General features: G+C 46.5%; 1 protein-coding gene across 3 annotated transcripts in view; it reads right to left on the bottom strand.

The window, feature by feature from the left end:
- Positions 1-5,314: 5,314 nt before the first annotated feature.
- Positions 5,315-22,962, bottom strand: part of SYT6 (synaptotagmin 6) — an 84,525-nt gene continuing 66,877 nt past the window's right edge. For all 3 annotated transcript variants that reach the window (XM_054024635.1, XM_054024637.1, XM_054024638.1), the window contains exons 4-7: positions 17,804-17,924; positions 15,120-15,291; positions 14,254-14,404; positions 5,315-7,613 (exon numbers count right to left, since the gene is read on the bottom strand). In XM_054024635.1, coding sequence (XP_053880610.1) covers positions 7,542-7,613; positions 14,254-14,404; positions 15,120-15,291; positions 17,804-17,924 — 516 coding nt within the window. In that variant the 3' untranslated portion in view covers positions 5,315-7,541. The remainder of the gene's footprint in view (positions 7,614-14,253; positions 14,405-15,119; positions 15,292-17,803; positions 17,925-22,962) is intronic.

Raw genomic sequence — 22,962 nt, 5'->3', positions numbered from 1 at the left:
GCTTTTAACGGCGATGAACAAAATCAGCTGTATTCATTTGAAATGTTTCCTTCCACAAAGCACTGGGAAATCAATGCTATAACCCAGGGCCTGTCTACACTGGCACTTTACTGCGCTGCCACTTTCTCGCTCAGGGGTGTGAAAAAACACACCCCGGAGTGCAGCAAGTTTCAGTGCTGTAAAGTGGCAGTGTAGACAGTGCACCAGCGCTGAGAGCTATTCCCCTTGTGGAGGTGGGTTTTAATAGTGCTGGGAGAGCTCTCTGGCGCGACTACACAAGCCACGTTAAAGTGCTGCCCCAGCAGCTAGTGAAGACATGCCCCCAGTGAGGGATGCACAGAGGTCTTTCTCTCCCACATGTGTCTGAACACTAAAGTGCCTGTATATGGTGCAAAATAAAGGCAGGGTTGATGGCAGACCATGACAAGTGTGTCATGCAAAAACATATTTGCAGGCCAAGTATTTAGATACACCCAGTGTGTCACAATATCTTCTAGCCTCATTTCAGACAGTCCCACAGGAGCAGCTGGTAATTACGCTGCACCTCAGGCAACACCACTTCACCGATTTTTCTGCCCTGAAAAACAGGAGCCATGTGAGGCCGTAACAAAGAGAACAGTGAGGCTGAGGTCAAGTCCAGGGCCTGGGAACGTTTGGCAGGGTTTGGTTAGCTTGTTTCCCTTACACTGAGTAAAATTAACCACTTGTGGCTACTGTTCCAATTTTGCAAAGTTGCCAGTAACTGGTACGTGCCCTGTAAAGACTTACGTGTCTCTGTTGTGTGGAGGGTGTACGCAATCAGGGGCTGGAGCCTGAGGGGGCAACGCATACTTTGAGGAGTACTTAGGCGAGCCTTGATCCAGCTCCCATTGGAAAGACTGTCAGTGACTTGGCTTGATCAGGCCCAGGAGCTGTCCCACTGATTTTAATGGGCCATTGGCATGAGTCAGTACTAGAGGGTGAAATTCACCCTTGTGCCGTGGGTGACCATTGGCCAATGTAGCACTGACGTCCCACCTAAGCCCAAGGCGTACGTGGCGCCTGGCCCTGGCCTGCCCCTCTGCACGAGGAAAGAAAGAAATGGTTCTGCATTCCACATGTGCTGGCCCAAGCTGCTCGCAGAGATAGAAGAACAGGGTTTCCATTGGGAGGAAGGGAAATAGTTCGTACTTGGACAATCTGTGCATTTACGCATTAGTGTGGTCAGCTTGTGGCCTAGCTGAGGTCAGGCGCTGAGGAACATACAGTGGGGTCATTATCCCCTCACCAAGTGTCATAGCTCAGCTGCGGCGTTTCCGGTCTAACTGTGGGTTTCGTAGCACGGTGGGTTGGGGGTGTTAGTCAGTAACAAGGTGGCAGCATTTCAGCAATGCCGCTGACAATCAATAGCGAGAGGAAATTGATTATCTGTGTGAAGCAGGGATTAAAAATAGAAGCTTGATGCCAAACCCCACATCTGTTTTGACTAAGTCCCAGCTAATGAGAGACGTGATGGAAAGGCAGTGATTTGTACAGAAGCACAACACCTGAGAAGAGAGGCTTAAGGAAGCAAGGGACTGAGAGAGAGAGATATTAATACATGTTTAGCTGACAACATCTTACCCTCCAGCTGAAACTGGACATGCAGTTCCCAGAGGGTAAATCTTCCCTGCAACCGTAACCCCCACTATGGGCACCTGGGTTTGAGCCCCGGGTTAGCCTAGGTGGGGTGTGAGCTGCCCTGCTGCAAGGCCCTGTCTGCATTGCTGTGACCTCCCTGGGGCTGTGCTCGCTGGGAGCACAGACCTGGCTTCTTTGGGCAGTGAGCTGAGCTGCTCCCTGATTCCTGCCCAGGGAATTGTGAGAGAACTGATCTGGGGCTGGGGGTGGGCTAGCAGGAACCACTGGAGGGCTCTGAGCACTCGCCTGCATTCTCACTGCAGAGGGAGCAGGTTACCAGCCTGCATGAAAGCAGAACCTGGGCTCCACCAGTTAACGTGGCCTGGGTCAAAGCTGGTTAGATCCAAGCAATTTAAAAAACACCAGTAGGCGTCAGCGGGAGCCACATGGACACAGAGGCCATGGCCGGCTAGCACAGGGTAGATTCACACCCCAGTGTGCCATGAATAAAGTGGTCTTGCAGCCGCGCTCTTCGGGAACTTGACTAACGTGACCATCGTTTCTGTGCTGGCTGATGAGCAGCTGAGTGTTTGGGGGGAGACTGTAACGGGGCAGGGGCAGGGGCAAGCCGTGCACCTCGCTCAGTCACCAAAGAGACTGAGCAATGGACCCAGGCCAGCTCTGAAAGGAGTGAGTGGAGCAGGGGTCTGCATCGGATCTAAGTTACAGCACGGTGACTCCGGAGTAATTATACCAGAGCCAGTGACCCCGGTGTACTGGGGAGCAGAATCCAACCATAGGACTCACGACACTCAGGGTGCGTCTATAGAATCATAGAATATCAGGGTTGGAAGGGACCTCAGGAGGTCATTTTGTCCAACCTCCTGCTCAAAGCAGGACCAATCCCCAACTAAATCCACAAATCCCTAAATGGTCCCCTCAAGGATTGAATTCACAACCCTGGGTTTAGCAGGCCAATGCTCAAACCACTGAGCTATCCCTCCCCCATCCCTATGCTGCCTTGTGCCCACAGCTTTGCGGGAACTGGCCTGCAGACTCACTGTTTCCTCGCCTATACTTGAGCATCCCCACTTCATTGTAACCCTGCGTGGCCTAGTGCTGGTCCTGGGTCTCACAGCTGTGCTAACGTGGCCAGACTGTGTCCTGCAGAGCTGCTGATGGGACTGTGGCTTGAGCTGCAGCCATGCTGCAAACATGCCAGGGCTTGGGTTCAAGGCTCAGTGGGAGTTGAGCTCTGACCTGCCCCAGTAGGTAGCCAGACTGATTTGTGAGTGGTCAGAATGGGGTCTTGGCAGGGCTTAAAGTCTCATAGAATAGTTCCCAGCCTCCCCCCCTACCCCATGACATCCTCCATTCTCTGCCTACCAGACTTGGGGAAGAGGGGGAGCTCTGCAAATGGGGGGAGGCCATGGAGCTAGGGACTTTGGGGGGGAGAGCATGGGGCTTCTGTCCTGAAAGGCGGGTTGGTCCTGGGGCTAGGGGATTTTGTCCTGCGGGGCTATGTGGCTCCAGGCTTCAGCTGCAGGGCAGGAGGGCCCCCAGGAGGCACTGGGGCTCAGGGCTTCTGCCCGGCAAGTTGGAAAATATTTTCCAGAGTACCACTCTGGCCCTCGCTGCCTGAATTTAAACCCTGGGTCTTGGGTTCAAACCGAGCCAGAACCTTGTCTCAGTGCCCACTGTAGCCATAGCCTGCAGAGTAAGCCTAGGGTTAGTAACTAGCGGTAGCAGTGCTTGTGTTTGTTACCCTATCTTGCACATCCACACTCGTTTGTAACCCCCAGGTTAGGAATTGTTGAACCCTGGGGCCCAGCCTCACTCCTCTCTGACAGCGTCTACACAGTGTTATATGGGCCCGAGTCCAACCGCCCACAGCCCAGACTTCCTAGCGCCCTCGCAAAACATGGCCACTCTAGCCCTTTGTTTATGGTGCAGCATGAGAAAACGTGCCTGCCCACCCAAACTTAACTGTCCAGAGGATGGTCCGTGGGCTTGTGGGATACTGTTGGCCAAATCTCAGTGTGTGTCCAGTGGGGCCACATTTACACTGCAGAGCAATAGGGCATGAAACTTGGGCTTGACTCAGATTTGGCCCCTCAAGCCCTGTGGCAGGGGGCTAAGCATGATCTCTGTGTAGATAGAAGGGGGTTGGGCTTGAACCCTGGACTCACATTGCAATGTAGACCGGGGTGCCAGAATGGGGGGGGTGGGGGCATGGCCACTTTTTACCAGCCCTAAAGGCAAGCAATGGGGGAGAGAGGCAGAGAGGAGCAAGCGAGGACAGAGTCGAGGGGGAGGGGAAGGGCAGTGCAGGAATGGGGTCTTGGGGGAGGGGGAAGGAGGGTGGCATGGGGCGGGGCCTTAGGAGGAAAGGGTGGCATGGGAGGTGGGGCCACAGTTCAGGTACCAGTGACCCCCCCCACACTTTTAGGAAGCTTTCACCATTTCTGGTGTAGATACACCCTCAGTGTCCCCAGAAGGCCCATCAGGAGATAACAGCATGCATGCATTGCAGAAGATTAATATGATCCTCTGAAAGTAGTGGGAGGCACTTTTAAACTTATGATAGCGACCCTCAACAGTTTCAATTCAGCTCAGATCATGGTTTAGAACAGAAGAACGGCCATACTGGGTCAGACCAATGGTCCATCTATTCCAGTATCCCATCTTCTAACAGTGACGGGTACCAGATGAGTTAGGGGGAGTGATCAGAGCAAGGCAATTTATCAAGTGATCCATCCCCCATTGTCCCATCCCAGTTTCTGGCAGTTGGTGGTTTAGGGACAGTCAGAGCATGGGGTTGTGTCTGTGACCATCTTGGCTAATAGCCATTGATGGACCTGTCCTCCATGAACTTATCTAGTTCTTTTTTAAACCCAGATATAGTTTTGGCCTTTACAACATCTCCAGGCAAGGAGTTGCAGAGGTTGATTGTGTGTTGTGATGTAGGATTTCCTTATGGTTGCTTAAAACCTGCTGTTTCAGCATTTCATTATGTGACCTCTAGTTTTTGTATTATGTGACATGGTAAACAACACTCCCCTATTCCCTTTCTCCACTCCGTTCATGATTGTATAGACCTCTATTATACTCCCCCCTTAAGTGTCTCTTTTCTAGACTAAGGGCTAGGTCAGTCTTTGTGTTGTTTGTAGGGGTTCGGCTTGCCCTGCTTGTGAGTCAATAGTTGAAGTATTAAAGCTTTTTCCTACTAGAAGACACAGGACACAATCAGAAAGGATCTACTGCCTGGAAGGTGTTTGTAGGATACCGCCTGGGCCGTATAGTCTCTAGCACCAATCACCACACCTAATTCCGCACCATGACTGCAGTTCCACTGTTTCTCTTTTTAAAACAAATTGTAAGTAGCAGCGGACTGCAAAGTACTATGTTTTATTGGGCCAACCTCTGTTGGTGAAAGAGACACGTTTTCAAGCTCTTCTTTCACCATTAGATGTTGGGCCAATAAAAGATCTGACCTCACCCCCCTTGTCTCTCTAACATCCTGGGACCAACATGGCTACACCACCACTGCCACTATCATTGGATTCTCTTATTTTCAGCAGGGTGTCTCCACTCAAGTTTAATTCACACAGGGGGTCTTTTGGGGTGTGCTCTGATTGGCTGAACATCTGGAAATGGATAGACACTGTCACTGCTTTCCCAAGAGAAACAAGCATTTGGGCCAGTAAAACAGGCATTACAAATCAAATCTTTTATTGAGTTTCTGCTCCTTTAGCATGTGGCACACAGAGAATTAAGATACAAAGTCTGGTGAGAAGTTAGGTATTTGTGCTTCACTGAACAACGGCTCCCTCTCATCCAGCAAAGACATACACTCAAAAGTCTAGATCAGTCAATCATAATGCACAGTATAGACTAATGCATGGTGTAACATTTAGGAAAAATGAGGCTGAGTTGGAAATTGTGATTGCTCGCTCAGGTGCTTGCTAACCTGAGTCACCATCCATGTACCTTGGTGATTAGAGAGGAAGGGGATGGCTGCCCAAAATTGTTTAATATCAGTGAAACAAACACTAATGCATTTAGCAACTTAGAGAACAGACGTCCAAGATGAAAAGTCTCAGAAAGTCTATTTGCTGATAAATACCAGTCAACTTTGTGGGATTCAAAAACATAGTACACTGAGATGTGGTAACATTTTCTAGATCTTGCAGCCAATGGCATTAGCAACCATTAATTATTCACAATATAAACCCAGGTAAAAGTCTGAGATTTTAGACACTTTTCTTATTAAATAGCTGCTTACAACTGATGGAAAAATTTAAAGTAGGGCTGTCAATTAGTCAGTTAAATCAAGAGATTAACGCAAAACAAATTAACTACATTAAAAAACTTGTAATTAATCGCAGTTTTAATCACACTGTTAAATTGATATCTATTGTTTAAATTTATTATAAACATTTTGGATGTTTTTCTACATTTTCAAATATATTGATATCAATTACAACACAGAATACAAAGTGTACAGTGCTCATTTTATATTACATTACTAATATTCGCCATGTAAAAATGAAACAATAGTATTTTTCAGTTCACCTCCTACAAGTACTGTAGTGTAATCTTTTGTGAAAGTGCAACTTACAAATATAGAAATTTATTTTACATAACTGCTCTCAAAAACAAAACAATGTATAACTTCAGAGCCTACAAGTCCACTCAGTCCTACTTCTTGTTCAGACAATCGCTAAAACAAACAAGATCGTTTACATTTACAGAAGATATTGTAAACAAGAAGCAGGCAGCATTGTCACCAGGAAGTGAGAACAGGCATTCGCATGGCACTGTTGTAGCTAACGTTGCAAGATATTTATGTGCCCAATATGCTACACATTTGTATACCTGTTTGTGCTTCACCTCCATTCCAGAGGACATGCTTCCATGCTGAATTTCAATTGGTATTCTAGTATTGTTTAACAGTGCAATTAAAATGGCAATTATTCACAACTTTTTTTTTTTAAATTTCATGATGAATTGTGATTTTTTTTAAATTGTTTGACAGCCCTAGTTTAAAAGCTTAAAAAAATTTTTTTTTGTAAACCCACTTGTTTATGTTTTGTGCTCCCCTGTATTCTCTCACGCTGTACTACTAGGACTATTTATAAAATAAAGATCTAGTGTTCATGCAAGACTTTCACCTGCTCCTATAACCCATTTCCCACCTCACATGAGAACCCTGCTTGTGTCAATACAGTCCTCTTCACTCCACATCAGACAAGTGATGTCACAGAGGAATGAGCAACAGGCGCAGACAAGATCTTAAGTAACTGTTCATGCAAATGGCCATAGGGAGAATACAGATACAGAAAATGGATCGTTTTCCCTGAGGAATCAACAAATCTTTAATACGTCACAGAAGGAAGTTTGGGGTACACACAGCATAAACTTTGAAAGGCTCATGAACATTTCTACATGAATAAGAAACCTGTAAACATGTGGCTGAATTCAGATTGATCACAATAATAAAGAGCTGGTCACACAAAGTCTAATCAAGGCTTCTATTTATACCGTTCCAATCAGAGGCAGAAAATGCAGCCGCATGCTTCTCCCCCATGCCTCTTCCCTGGGGCATGTCATCGATGTTCATAGAGGCTAAGAAGGTCTCTGCTACTGGTCCAGCATTGTACAGGTTATTTTAAAGACCAACCTTCCAGCTCATGTTTCGTTCCATCTTCTTCCTCTGACAGCAGACCCATAAAATGAAAGCCACAAACATCATCACCTTGGGAGACATAACAAACCAAGACAAATTTGACCACAAAGCATTTCTTCTGCCTTTACCTACATTGGAACAACTAGGCCTGGAGCGCCTCGCCGGTGCCACTCAACCACAAGTTGTTCAGACTGTGTAGGACAAATGCAAAAGAACTTTGTTTAGTCCCATTCTAGTCCACTGCTTCGGTGGCTCATGGTGTGGGAGGTGGCTTAGGAGATGGACACGAGCCTTGGCTGTCGAAGCTGGCTGCTCGGCCTTGCCACTGGTGGGAGAGAAAAGCAGCATGTTATTCTCCCACATTCCCTTGTCACAACCATTGTCTTACGTTCCACAGTCTCATCTGCTGCAGAACTGGGTTTAGTTTATGACTGTCTACTTCCATCATTTGGTCATTAACACCTCATTGGTGGCATCCATACCTGCCTGACACCACCTATGGGGGGTTGCCAGTGCATTTTATTACTTTTGTAATCCTGAACCCCGGTGCCGAGACTGAGCATCAGATAAATCATGTTCATGCACCTTAGCTGGAGAAAAATTGCCCTCTCATTGTTTCCCATTTTAGCATGCAACTTTTTTTTTTTAATATATTGAACTACAGCAAAGTTAATTAAATCATTGCAGTAAAGAGAGATGATGAGACTCCACAGGACCCAGTGCCAGAGCCATTTTTCAAATTGAAAATCAGATCAGACTGGGGCTGGATGGATAGGTTAGTGTGTAGTAAACACTTCATTGTCAGGGACTTCAGACCATAAATTATTAGCAATTTGTCTTGGAGCTATTAGTGTACTTTAAAACCAATATCACTCGAGCTTTTGAGGTCTTGCCAGTCTCTTTCTCTCTCATTTTATTGAATGGAAATGACAAACTACATGCATCTCCCAAAGACTGCAGGGAACATGGTATTTCACATTGCACCTGCTACTGGCTCCTGTTGCAGTGCTGTCCACCCCAAACCAATTCTCTCCTCTTCTGAGCCAGCAAAAATCTTTGCATGTAAGTATTAGTGCTCAAAGTGCATGAAGTTCACATAACAGAGAAAATTCACCAGCTGATTTGCACCCAATCACTGCAAATGAATAAATCCAGGCAAAAGTTACACCACTGACTGGCTTTGCCACAGGGTTTCTCTGTTCCAGTCCAAACAAGCAACATGAATGTTACACTGTTTAGGAGGACCAATGCTCTCGACTATCACCCATGCACGTGAATCACCCTGTGCCATGGAAAGCATGCACAAGGCAGGACCCTGGTGAATCAACCTGCCCTGTAGGATCTGAGAGGTGCAGTTACTCACTTAAACTCTCAGAATAACTGTGATAAGTTCCAGAGGAATTGCTCCCCTGACCCAGAGTAAACCTTGCAAGTGGCTGGGTTTACTGCCACAGAGAAACAAATGTAGTTCCACACCTAGCTGTGGCTCTCCTGTCCGCATGAGGTCATTGCAGCTTTGGCCCCTGATTGGCTAGTAATTCATTCCTTGCAAAGTGTGTGGGAAAGGCCATGAGAAGTGTGTATGGGTGGAGAATTCGGATTCAGTTTCCTTGAACACCCACATTGCACAGGTATAAATGGTGATCTGAGGTGCCAATCAGGCCTTGCACCCATCATTTGCTACCCTGGATACACTGTCCCTTCCATGTGCAGTTCTCTCCCATACATACTCTGCTATGCCACCAGCTTAGGATGGCAGATCAGAGCGATGGAATCCCTTTGTGTAGGAGGGCTGGCTCCAAAGCGCCTGTTTAAGACACGCCATCTGAACACACTCGCTGGCCTGCAAGAGTTCTCATTAATTCTTTCCCTGTTTTTCTCTTCAGAAAATAAATGCTTGCTTTGGCCCAGGCCTGTCAGTGAGAAGAATGAGTCAGTCATGGGGAAAGGGCATGGCGGTGGGGACATGATAGTGACCAACCAGAGAGAGAGAAATGCTCAAAAATCCTGCTTCCATGTAAGGGTCATTAACACTAAAAGCCAGAGAGCTGCAAGGGGGACATCGGGGTTGCATAGGCCTTGGGATGGCTCCTTGCATGGGGGGGAATTTATCAGGACTCCCCATGTGCTCTGCAATGGGCACAGTCCATCTGCCCGAGTGGATCGGATGTGCTAACACACAGCTATTCCTGGCTGGATTGTGAGGTCTCCAGTCAGTGCTGAGCAGGTCACAGGGGAAGGTGCGCTGGCCATTGCCCACCTTGGCTCAGCTCTGCCTTTGCAGGGTACACTCAACACTCAGATTAATGTAAAGCTAGCATTACGCCAGCAGCAGCAGACATGCTTTCATGACTTATCTGTACAAATACTCATTCTGGGGAGGCAGGGGCAGAATTGGGGGGTTACGGGTTGGCATTTACTCCTTCTCCTCAAAGATACCAGACCCTTTTCATTTCCAAAGCAACCCACTACACAGCACAGTGGGTATTTAATTAAAAGTCAGCAGAAAGTACTGCGTTAAGAACCAAGAATTGTCTCTCAGACACAGGGTACCTTAAGGTAAAGTCATTCTGCAGTGCCGCTGCCAGGCTGTTCATTACAACCTAAAGCTCCAGGGGAACGCACGACGCAGATGTAATCTCAATGGTAGAATTACCTCCAAAAAAGATGGGCCATCAGAAATTACTCCAGAAATAAGCTCTCGGTAGAGTTTAGGATGTGCCATTGCAGCATTTCTCCTGCTTTTACAATGATAATGTTATCTATTCTTAACAGTGAAGGAAGCTCTAGTGAGACCAGGGTCAAGTGACCTATGCGTCTTGAGAAACTTCAGGATATTTTCCGTTCTCTTAATTAAAGAAATGAGTCATTCTTTCTGTAAAAGCAGCCAGGGAAGTGTCAGTTCTTGGAAGGCCAGATGGACTCAAAGGACTAGAGGAGATTGGCTTTGCATATCTTTAAAGATGAACAGTTGTCCTTCATTCTGGACTTGATCCTGCTCCCGGTGAAGTTAAATTATTTCTCCAGAAAAAAGTTTTAAAACAAATAAATGCCCAAGTGCTGAATGTCAAAACTGACTCGTAACATTGGAGACGCATTGGAGATAGAGCTTTCTTCTTTCCTCCGTAACAGAGACAAATCTCCACTTTTCACGGTTCCATTTAATGTTCATTAAAATACTCTGATTTTTAAAAATCTCTTCCTGTAAACATGGCACTTAAAGATCCAGACTGATGTCAGGAAGTATTTTGAGGGAGACAGCAAGGCATGAGAAAGGAATTGGAATGGCTGAAGCACACCTAGTACTGCAAGGGGAAACTCATCAGATGCTGAACTGTCCTGGCAGAAATGGATCAGCGTGTTGGTTCTTTAGCCATGTGGTGATGATTGTAAGAAGCGTGTGTTAGGTACTGATTAGTGCAAGGCACTGGAAAGCAGGATTCCTGGGTTCCATGACCAGCTCTGTTGAAGTTGATGTGTGAATGTGGACAAGACCCTTAATCAGTCTGTGCTCATCCAGAGAAAGGGGTATAACACTTCCTTACCCAATAGGGGCCTGTAATTAATTAATGACTTGAAAGTGCTTTGAGATCCTTCGATGAAAGTCACCAGAGACGTGCAAGCTTCTCACTTACTGGCAGCAAAACAAAGAGTGAACAGAGCTGTGGCTATTGACAATGGTTCATTGCAGATCATCTCCATGAAAGAGGGAAAGGGAGAGCAAGATCTTGGCTCAAGCAGACTCAGGCCTGATTCACCATTCTACTACTCCAGTGCAATTCCTGCAGGGAGCCATCTGTATAAGACTGGTGCAATGGCCATACTCTAGTTGAATAGTCAGGAAATACCAACGGGAAGGCAGGAGGTCCCTGGAAGAGGCCTCCAAGTTTTACACTGCCCTGGAAGAGTTTCACTGAGAAACCATAGAGCAGTGTTGTGTCTGGAACAGACACCAGCAGCTGGAACTGTACAGGGACGGGCAGCAGCATCCTTGGAGGACAGGAAACCTGGGGGAGGGACTAATTCATTTCATTAAAGAAAGAGTCCTTCCGCTTCCTAGCAAGGAAAGTCTCTTTTTCTGATTATTTATTTGAGATCTGTGATCTTATTCTAAGTCCAAAGTGTGACAGGAGCACCTTTTAGACAGATTTCTGCCCCCTCCCCCTAAAATAGGCGCTAGTTGAATGCAGATTAGAGAATGTATAACAATTAGCAAGGAATTCTACATTGCCCAGAAGAAAGTGACCTCTTCGGTTTGCATGTGTGCAGTCAAATTGGGAAAGGAAGATGAGATGGGCAGGAGCTCTATCTGAGAGGAGGGGAGGAAAGACGTACAGAACTGAATGGTATAAATAACTTCAAATTCCCCCAGGTTGACACAATTGTCTGTTTTGCAATTCAGATCACTTTAAAAAAAAGAATTCAAATTGGTTTCCTTGCTTTTGACTTAAGATCCAGGTCTGAATTTGGAAAGGAACTGTCACATGACAGATTGTTCCATTTCTTTCTAAAGTTGTTGATATTCCTCATCATTAGAGGGAACACACCTGGGGGACGGCGAGAAGAGAATCCAGAACTTGCATATTCTAATGGAAGCTTCCTCATAGTGACATTTCCCTGAATAGCCTGGTCATTACTGTTCCCCACAATAATGCAAAGTAAGCTCACCCAACCCCAGAGGGCAGGAGGGGGAGACAGCAGCTGCTTTATTGTGACAATTTACGCTGCCTAGGTGTTTTCACCAAAGGATCTTATGCCGCAGGTGACACGCACCAAGTACACTGCATAGTGACATCTCAAACAAGTGCCTCCGTCTTGAGAAGTGCGACCAGAGATCTGAGTCATCAGCTTTGCTAAGACTGTACATTATGAGAACCGAGTCGATCAGCTCCCTTGTTGGAAAGCTCAGCTCCCACGCAAGATCTGAAAAGGCACACTTGCTGGCAAGCTCTGGGAACAGGGTACCCGCCAGTTATAGGAGAAACCTTTCATTTGCCACCCACCTCGTTTTCTGTGAATTGACGTAGGCGAACATGACAGTGGGGGAGGCCCAACACCACACAACAGCCCATTAAGGAGTGGGAGGAGGGGGATGTGCAGGGATGAAGCAGCTAAGGATAACAACTTGCCACCAAAATTCATCAAGGCATTTTCTAGAGTTTGGCATCCTTACTCCTGTGTTTTACACAAGGATCGTGTCCTGACCTCCAGAGAATCCTCGGTCGGCAAGTGATTGGTGGATCCAGGAGGGGGGCAGCAGAGCTGTTTTTATGCGCAGAGGGAGATTAAATCAAAGACACCTTGACCCTAAACTCTCTTACAAGACTATCTATATTTACTGCAATAGCAAAACCATTTCCCCAGTAATTGCTGCTTGGGACTCTGGTAGATTTTTCGTTGTGTTTTTTTTATTTGGTTTTTAGACGCACTCCTGTACAAAAGAGTTGCACACAGGCGAGCTAAAAAAAATAGACAAATAAAAGCGACCATTTGCTTGCTGACTGTGTGTAGTGGGTTGTGGCAAGAATACAGGACTCAATAATGCTGGGTTTTTGTCCCCCTGATCTGCCCAGCATTAGGGTGAAATGATGCATTTGATTTTTGTTTTCAACATTTGGGTGGCCGAGCAGTGGATTTTGATTTTCATTTTAAGTGGGTTTCATATTGTGCCTGTTTCTTTGAATTTCCCTGTAAATAACTGAATTTTTCCTTGTTTGTTACCAGAAATTTTATAGGAACTGAGCCTTGAAACTGCAATCCGGGTCTTAAATATAATGGAATAAAATCATGCAAACTACCAAATGGAGAAATGATTCTATTCTCCTGCGTCAGACATGACAGCTGGAACCAGGTGCTGTGCGACTGCTACTGAGACTGCAGAGGTTAAGCTTCCTGGCTAATGGATCACTGAATACTGCATATTTATCCTGAAACTTAGTAGCCACTAAATCCCATCCCAGCAGACAGGAAGAATTCCTGTGTTCCTGCCAGAGGGGCTGTATGACATACTGCAGTTTTAGTCTGAATGGTCGATCACAGCACAGCTCACCACCCAAAGTCACTGCTATTGTCAGACAAATTCCATGGACACACACTAGTTCAGGCCACTGCTGTGATCCATGGGGCCCAGCATCTGGCCTCCAGCAGAACTCAATCCTTGACACTTCAGAGGACAACAAAATACTCCTTATACCACACCTAGCCATTGGGCAATGCTGCATAGGAGGGGAATGCTGTCCTGGCCCGGTTGGGGATATTATCGTCTTTATTGCTTTAGATGGCATAGCTATGAATGGTGGCTTTATCTATCATCACTAAAGTGCCATTGATGTGCCTGGCACTGTGCAGGTGGGCAACTGCACCTCTGCCCCCAGGGATTTACTGTTCAAATTAGACATATAGCAAAGGAGACCAGGAGGCTGCGTGAGGAAGGGGAGGAAATGGAGAACAACGGAAAGGGAAACCTTGTGGATCGTCAGGAAGTTGTCCAGCCTTTTAAAGTCCAGTCACCGTATTGAGTGATACAAAGATAGAGTGAAATGCTCTCTGAAGATGTTTGGAGCAGTTACACTTGCTCTGTTTACTCTTGGAAAGGCTTGAGAATGAGTCAACAAAAATCTTTTAGGGACACAAATTAAGAGTAGAAACGTGGTGTGCCTGGGCTATTTATTCTGGATCACAGCAGTGTTCTCTTTTCCTGTCTGTTCTCTCTCAGATAAAAAAAGAAAACCACAAAAACAACCTGATCTGTAAATTCCATCTCTTTCCACTCCTGCTTGCCAGCCCAAGGAACTATTTCAAGCCGGAGCAGAGATGCTAGTTCTCTGGGGTCCACCTCCAGCGAAAAGCTCCACTCAGCCCATCACAGAAATTCCCCAAGTGAGAGTGGAAGCTTTTTGCAATCCTTGCACCAGCTCAGCCATGCGTGGCATACATAGTCAAAGGAAGTCAGTGACTTCACGCACCTCCTTGAAGGATTTCTTCACCTCCACTAATGGATGCCAGTGTGCGATCGGTTTGCGAGGGTATGCCAACATCTCGTTCCAGTGGTCTCGGCCCAGTCCCTCAGCATTGATCCCCACACGGCAGCCTCCAATGATCTCATTATGACCAACTCTGAAAGACAATGGGAAAGTGGCGTAATTATCCTGACTAGAAAGTGAATGTGCACATTGCCTATACAGCCACACTGCCTACGAGTTCTGGAAATTTCCCATGGACTGCCAAGACAATCTCTTATTGTCTCTTGCAACATGTGTGCTGCTCCCAGCACAACGGGGCCCTGACTGCAGTTGGGCCTCTGGGAGCTACAAAATATAACTAAGAGTCATGCTGATGGTTTTATCCAAGCACAGGCCTTTTGGGATTTTGTATGTGGGCTGACCTCCAGACTAGGTCAATAGACAGGATCCCAATGGATGTGTGTTCTGATAACTGAGGAGTGAGAATAGGTGCTTGGGGCTCACTAATAAACAGATCCCTCAGACACTGACCGCTCCACTTTGGGGGAAGCGGTTTGCCTTCTAACGGGGGTGATGGCTCAGATGAAATGCACTCAACACTCTGCAGCTACGGGGCATATTGTACTCATTCAAGGAGAAAATGACTTAAAAGCTAAGGATCAGGTTTACTGTACTCATGTTTCTAGCAACATAATTATCCAGAGCATTAAATATACATGACATTTTGCAATGCATCGTTATGGGACGCATGTTGACACAAACCGGTTGTGTAATCCAGACAGCAATACCAAGGCGATTTGGAATGGAGCAGGAAAACCAGGCCAAATGGGATTTTCCCGTCTTTCTGCTCTCCAGAAACTCCCACCTACCTATCATAATCCATGATGGAGATAAGAAGGCTAACTTGATCCATGTTCTCTGGGGGAATGTCGAAGATTATTGCCTCATTGTAGGTAGGATTAAGAGTGTTTTTCTTAATGGTGGTTTTCTTCTTTTTCAGCCTCCGCCCATCACAGACCAGAGACACCTTGACATACGGATCTGAGGAAGAGTGGAAGGGAAAAACCTACTGCTTACGGAGGAACATTTTGTTCTATAGGAGGTAAATACTATGCATAACACCACCGCTGCGGGATGTTTGTAAGAGGCCATTCCATGCAGCTAATTTATTAAAAAACTCCACCCTTTTCTTCTACCTGCAAATATTCCAGTACCTGTCCCACAGCACTAGCTCAGGGCTCAGTAACATGAGTGAGCAGCAAACTGAGATTAAACAAGGGAGGTGATGTTTTGCTGCAAAAAGAAAACGTATTTAAACCCATGTTCTATACAATGCCAGAATAGCATGAACAAGAACCCCATTCGAATTTCCCTGGTTATAGCAATAATTATCAGACATTTGCTATGACAGAAATCTACCCACTGTGACCAAGGGGACGAGGGGCCCCAAAAGAACTACTCTCTTCACCAATTCACCCCAGGGAAATGAATGTGTAATAACTCAGCCTACATGGGTTTGAAACCAGGATCTTCAGCACCAAAGTAAAGCCTTCTACCCCTTTAACTAAAGGAGTAACTCCATGAAGCTGGTAGAAGTAGTAGACTATTATCCTGTAGTGGACCAACTAATAGAATGGGACCCAACATACATTTTGCCAATGAGTTACATATGATATGTAGCAGCAATGACTCATTTCTCTGCAACAGTAAGACAGTTCAACTGCTGTCTGCATCAGTTCAGAATAACTCTGTCTCTTAAGGAGAATTTTTCAGGTAGCAGAATCTTTCTTTATACTTTTCCCCCCATTAGGTTTCATCCTTGATACATCAGAGTCCAAGTTACCTCAGGAAGGTGCCATGTGCCTACCATAAAATCCTCGCTATATTTCAAAGTGGAGGGAATGTTCCACAGAACAAGCCTGCCGTGTGCCAGTTTTCACCTTCATCCCACTGCTTTCAATCCCCGTTTACTTTTTGTCATTTTACATTGTCAGCTCTTTGGGGAAACAATCTGGTCTTCCTCCGAGTTTGTACAGCTCCTAGCACAATGGAGCTGAACTGAATCTGCAAATGCATCTGACAATACAGCCACCCCAAAACATTTCCTGAAGCAAAACGACAACTTCAGCACTTGTAGAACAGAGTAAAAATGTAACACAGCCACCTTGAAGAGCAAAATATGGAGTGGAACTTAACTTACAGAGATCTTTTGCTGCCATAGCTATGAGTGCCAATATGATGGGGGGGGGGAAGGAAGGAGTGTGAGAGAGAGACAGAGAGACACCCAGGTACTCAGCATACAGTAATTAGATAAAGCAAAATGCCTTTGTATCTTAGCCAAAAATGTCCTATTTCTTGGACCATCCTCTAGGAAAGTTTCCATAACTTGCACATACAAGTTTATTGTCTAAGTGACATGTCTGCATGTTGAGGAAATAACTGGCCATCACATCAGGGGCCTGATAGCAAGAAGCAGCATTTAAAAGCCCTTTTTCTTGGTGCGAAATGTCAGGGGGAAAAAGAGGAGGTAGGGCAGCTGTACCTCACTTGCTTCACCCGTGGCTGGTTTTGGCAGAGTGCCTGTAAGTGATGAGCACAGCTTGGTTGCTATGTAGACTGCTGGGGAAATCTCAATGCATTTGAAGTTCCAGTAAACAAACAACATGTTATTGCAGAGCTACTAAGCTGCCTTCCATCTGAAACTGGGATTCTCAGACGTGTCACATTGCAGCAAGTTCCATTTGAGCAGATCCGAGTCTGGTCCGAGATCTCTTCAGTTAGCGTGACTGTTTACTAAAAGGTTTGTCAGAAGAATCCAAGTTCTTCCATAGACCTCCAGGTAAGAAACTCGGCTGGCTTTCATGTTCAACACTAGTGTTTGTGCATGGTGAGTTCCCAGGCAAGATTTTGGTTTTTGGAACTATGAACGCACAAAACCTTGCTAGGTGATTAAACTCTCTCACACTGGAGCACTAGGGCAGTGCGTGTAGTGGAATTCCCAGTCACACGCCTGGGCTCATCACCGGTCAGATTATTCAGGCAAAACGGCTAGATTCTGGCAGCAAGTGGCTAGCAGAAATTTCCCTTGGTGGAGGGGAACGCCCTTGCTGGCATAAAGCAGTTGGAGCACGAGCAAGTGCCTGCATCATTCCCCAGGCCCCCAGTGTCTCAGGAGTGCAGAGAGAAGCTGGAGGGACGTGTCTGAGCTCCAATCCACCAGTACCACACTGTTGTAACTGGTGATGCAGCATGGCACACCCAGCAGAGAATTAGGAACCGTAACTGCCTCCCCACTTCCCCGGGCGGAGTGGAGCGTGGCTCTGGAGAGGGTCGTGCACCCGTCGCTCTCCTGGGGCTGGCTTTCCAAGTTAATTTTATTGCTTAAAGCTTTGTGAGTATAGCTCCATATATCTGTATGCACACAAACACCCCACACCCTTTGTCAGGCCACCTCAGCAACAACACAAACTAGCCCAGCATCAAAGCCAGCAAGCTGCCAGGTGGGGGAAGTAAAAGGGAATGACACTAACTCTTTGAGCAAATGCACACGTACCTGAGTAGCCAGTAATATCCATAGCTTTAAGATTCCTGCATTTAATGACTGTTAAGGTGAGGCGACCTGCAGTTGGCAAATAACAAAGGGAAAACATGATCTCTCCCAGGTCCACGCTTTCCTTGAATAAAAGAGAAGACAGAGCATTAGACGTGTGTAAGATCCAGCCAAGCACCAAGGTCTGTCCTTTCTTTGCATTTTCTGACTTTTACCCTTCTTTCCTTTTTCACTCTGCAGAACTGCTTCACTGCTCTCTCACCCCAGAAACCCACTTCTGGGGAATGCATTTTGAATGCTAGCGGTGCACCTGAATTAGATACCATGGACTAAAAAGCCTCCTGTTTTCCTGAGTTAATATCTGTTGGGGAAGTCAGCACTGTTTAAAAATCCTAATTTTGCAAATCTTCTCTGATCAACCGAGGTTTCTTGTGAAAAAGAAACCAGTCAGCTTCCTGCTCAAATTGCAACATATCCCAAGTTTCTCTCACTCACCAATATGTGAGGGGCAAGGCAGATACCATGATGTCCAACAATGCTTCAGTACACAGGCCTCTTTGGGTAGGGGGCAGAGACTTGGGAAGTTGAGCCTTTGCCGAGGATTCAGACTTTCTTCATCTGAACCAGTTTGCCTCCCTCATTCTGTTTTACGAACTGATACAAAGGGATCAACATTCCCCCCACCCCGCTACCACCACTACTCAGACCCATACGCTGGTTTTATTTTTAGTTTCTCAACAATGAGTCAACTCCTCTTATTGTGGTAAATACCTGCCGGGATGTTGCTTTTCCACAGCCATTTGAACGAGGTTCACTAGACTTCCTCTAGGTGGCAATGGAACCCCTCCCTTTCTTCAGACACATCCTTACACATCTGCCCTGCCAACTAATTAAATCACGTATGGAGTGTAATGAGCCAGAACTCCCACGTTTGGGAGGGACAGAGGTAACACTATCAGCTCTGCCATCACTGTTCTTCATGAATCCTTGCAAATTGGATTGTATCTAAGTCAGCGGCTCCAAAATCCCATTTTAAACAGATGCTATATCTTTTCTGACTCCAACCGCTGTACAAAACCCCACGCTAAGCACCCGACATCAAAGGACAGCCATTAAAAATCTCAGGCCAGGCCAAGCACAGCTTTAGTTGGCTAAAAAACTGCGTTCTAACTGAGCTGAGATGCTGCCTGTGACCCTAGGCCGCAGCCTCAGACCGTATCCGTATTTGTACACTACATTACAGCACCACCTGGAGGGCCCAGCCAAGATTAGGGCCCCATTGTGCTGGGCACTGCCCATACATCTAGTCAGAACGGCACTTTCCCCACAGCGTTTTCAGTCTAAACAAACAAGATGGACACAGAATGGGAGAGGAAACTGAGGCCCAGGAAGATGAAGTGATTTGCCCAAGGTCACCCAGCAGCTCGGTGGCAGAGCTGGGAACAAAACCCAGGTCTTCTGATGCCTCATCCAGTACCCTGACCACACAGATAGGGAGATGCCCATCACCATGACAGCGACCCTTGACACTGCTTATCCTGGGCAGGACTGCTGCACATTATGCTATTTGTCAATCTCATTAACTTGATGTGAAGCTGCATTGCGGACAGCCTGGAAAGCACAGACTGCAGGCCATTACGAACATGCTTCACATACCACACAATTCCCGCACCCTCTGGATGTGACGCAAGGTGATTTTCGTTTGCCTTCCTGATTCGGTTTCACTGGCCTGGGATATCATCTTGCCCTAGTGCTGTATCATTTGGAGAACTTCTTTGGGGTGTCATGCGCAAACTTGCTATTAGCTGGGACATTGTTCCTCACAGAGCTACGGAACTGTCCCCTCCGTATCAGTGTGGTGGTGGTTCCCACAGAACACCACTACTCCTCCTTGCTCAGCAAGGTGCCATCAGCTGCACATCACAGCATTACACTTCGCTTGGGTTTGATCTGAATGAGCGTATTAGTCTGCCTAATACACAGTATTTCTACAATGGAGCCCAATTCCCAGCAGAGGGTTTTACCAGAATAGTTCATTCTAATCAACTCTTGCAATCATGCTGCATTATTCATGGCTGCTAGTGGAAAGCCTAGCCATTTGCAGATAGTGCTTCTAAAGGGCCTCAGGGAAGGGCTGCCAATGTGACAATCATTATTCAATCACAGATCTTCCCTGGCTTCTCTTTCGTTTGCTGGACTCTGCTCATTCCCTACGTCTAAACACCAAGACACCCAAAGCTTGCTACTTGTATGCTCATGAAACAGGATGTGAACAGGTCCACAGGCTACTTCTAGCTAACCCTCACCTGCACAGACACAGAGCTCATTAGTCGCTATAGGTATGGATGGGGTAAATGAGGTTTCTCAGCAAATACAAGGAATGGGGACTAAGAACTGAGCAAAGAGCCTGCCAAGCCCTCATCTCTGAGTATTTAGCTTTCCTCCACTTTGCCTTTAAATTCCAACCTAACTTTCCTCTGCTGAGGAAATTGCCAGGCAGTAAATCTGCCAGTCGGCTCACCTTGTCTAGCTGCTCTTTTGTAAAGGGGCACCATACGTTTTGGCCTCTTTTTTATCCCAACTAGAGAGGATTTACGTGATTGGAGAGTAATCGCTCTGGCAACTCCAGACAGCACGGTAATGTGTATTTCTGAAGAAGATTCGGGGGGAGGGAGAGAGAGAGAGATGTCCATATGTTGGGCATGAAGAGGAGCATGCACTTGATCAACAGCCTAATGCTTCTGATTTAATTTCTGAAGAGCATCGTGTTTGGAACTTCCAGATTGTAATTAGCTTTTCAAAGGCTCTTGCGCCTTAGTAATGATGATGGGGGAGCTGGCTCAGGATGGAGGCAGAAGGAAGCCTGCTGTCTTGGCTCCTTTCAGGAGCAGCACTGACTTGTTGGTAGAGTTGAAAAGAGCTCAGTTATCTTGGGAGGAGCAGAATGGCAACATCTCCTCTCTAGTGGCTGGGCCACTAGAGGGCAACAGTTTACTACTGCTACCACTTAAACACGCCTTATAGGGTTAGACTCCAGGAGCTCAATCTATTTAGCTTAACAAAGAGGAGGTTAATGGCTGCCTTGATTATGGTCTATAAGTATGTACATGGGGAACAAATATTTAATAATGGGCTCTTCAATCTTGCAGACAGATTCAGACTGGAAGTAAGGCATGTGTTTCCCACAGTGCGGGCAATTACCCATGGAACAATTTACCAAGGGTTGTGGTGGAGTCTCCATCACAGGCAGTTTTAAAATCCAGAGTGGGTATGTTTTTCTGAGAGCTCTGCTCTCAGAAGGATTGTGGGGCAGGTCTCTGGCCTATGCGATACGCGGGGGGGAGTAGGGGGGTCAGACAGATGGTCAATGGTCCATGCTAGCCTTGGACTCTGAATGGAGCTGCTTCTCTAGCTGAAGCAGTGAGAAGTCTGGTGCAGCTCTGAAGTTCCTGGTTTCCAGCCCTGCTGACAATCCATGCCAGGGGGGGAAGGCAATACGATACAAAGAGGATTTTGGTGGCTGAAAAACAGAGTTGCAACAATGACATGTGTTGGGTCCTAGAGAGAATAAGAGACATCTCTGGATTCACTACATCCTTATTGTACAGTAATGCGTGAAACTGGAGCATATTAAATAACTCACAACTGAGGAGATGCTTTGCAAATTAAAAGACCCAGGGAGCAGATGCAGACCTCCAAACGTTGTTCTTTCCAGCCCGGCTTGCTCTGCCAAAAGTATGCATTCTTTCCTTAGCATTGCTGGGTTTGCTGATAGGCCATCTGCCCCTATGTATCAAGCTAAGCATCAGCAGTGGGGAAGCTGGCTACAAACATAGCTACTGGAATGTGTTTGTCAGACACTCAGACTCATTTGTAACCCCACCTAACCAATGAGACTTGAGCCAGCAGAGCTAGACAAGGCAGAAGAACATGTACCAGAGTCATTGCCTCCTATGACATCAGTATCCCCAAGACTTGGAGCCTGGCATTCAGAGGAGGCAGAGGCTGCAAGTCTGTATCCAAACCATAAAACAATACAGTCTAAGTAAATCACCAAATCTGCAGAGGCTAGTTGAAAAGCGGGTGTGGACCCAACAGCCAGCCTCACCTATTGGTAGTTCCTAGATGTAATTGAGACAGTGAGCACATCTGCTTCCCCATTAGTACAATGGGGACCCATCTCCCAGGGATGCTGTGAGGCTTAATAAAGTTGTCTGCAACGTGCTGGGAAACCATGGTGTGAGGGGTGCACTATAAAGGAAATCACTGTTCTGAGTGTTTCCATTGGCTTTTGGGGATGCTGCTCTGGGCCAATGAACCTGGAAAGCTTTTCCTCAGGCTGACCTTCCCCTAGACTGCGAGCTCCTTGAAGCAGGGACCATGTCTGGAGTGTTTGGAAAGTGTCTAGCATCTAGGAGGTACATCCCTGAGTAATAAAGCAAGGCCCCAAATAGCTCGCATATTCCCCAAGGTACAAACTGACAAGAGTCTCCAAGTATTGATTATGCCAAACTTTGAAGTTTGGCTTCCAGAACCTATGTCTATTCCTCTTCCTTTGGATGGATGCATCCTAAGACTTCACTAACTTAAAATCCTCTTGTCCCTAAAGACCACATACAAGGGAAAGCCACGGCCTGAGTTTTTCCTCTTCTGAATGCAGACAGCAGGAAAGAGACGTGAATGTCCATTGCTTGTAAAAATCACTGATTGATATTTGTTCCAGTGATGGAGAAACTTGTGTGTCTGAATACAAGCAGCAGCCAGCCGGAGACCACGACTCAAATTCTTGGTGTGGACAGGGAAGCTCTGATGGGAAGCCAGCTCCGCTGTGCCAATGCAGAACTGGGGGTTGTTCTGAAGTGTAGTGATCCTATTTAATGGGTGTCTCCCCGCTGAGAGGCTCCAAGCCCACCTGGACTAGCAGGGTGCAGAGGGAACTCTGCACAAATACCTCTGGGTTTCCAAAGCATGGTGGGATGCTGCACACTCTGGGGTGGTTGCTCTCTTCTCGGGGTTGCTGTGTTTGTGGCGTCCCTCCACTGTATATATCTGAGCTGAAGAAGTTTGTTTTTCACTCTGAAGAGCAGTGGTATGGTATGAGAGAACAGCAAGTGTGGGCATAGAGGTATCTTATGGGAGACTATAATAAACTGACTTTGATG

The sequence above is a fragment of the Malaclemys terrapin genome, chromosome 4, assembly GCF_027887155.1.
Source record: "Malaclemys terrapin pileata isolate rMalTer1 chromosome 4, rMalTer1.hap1, whole genome shotgun sequence".
NCBI classification, from domain to species: Eukaryota; Metazoa; Chordata; order Testudines; family Emydidae; genus Malaclemys; species Malaclemys terrapin.
This window is presented reverse-complemented; position numbering and strand designations above follow the sequence as displayed.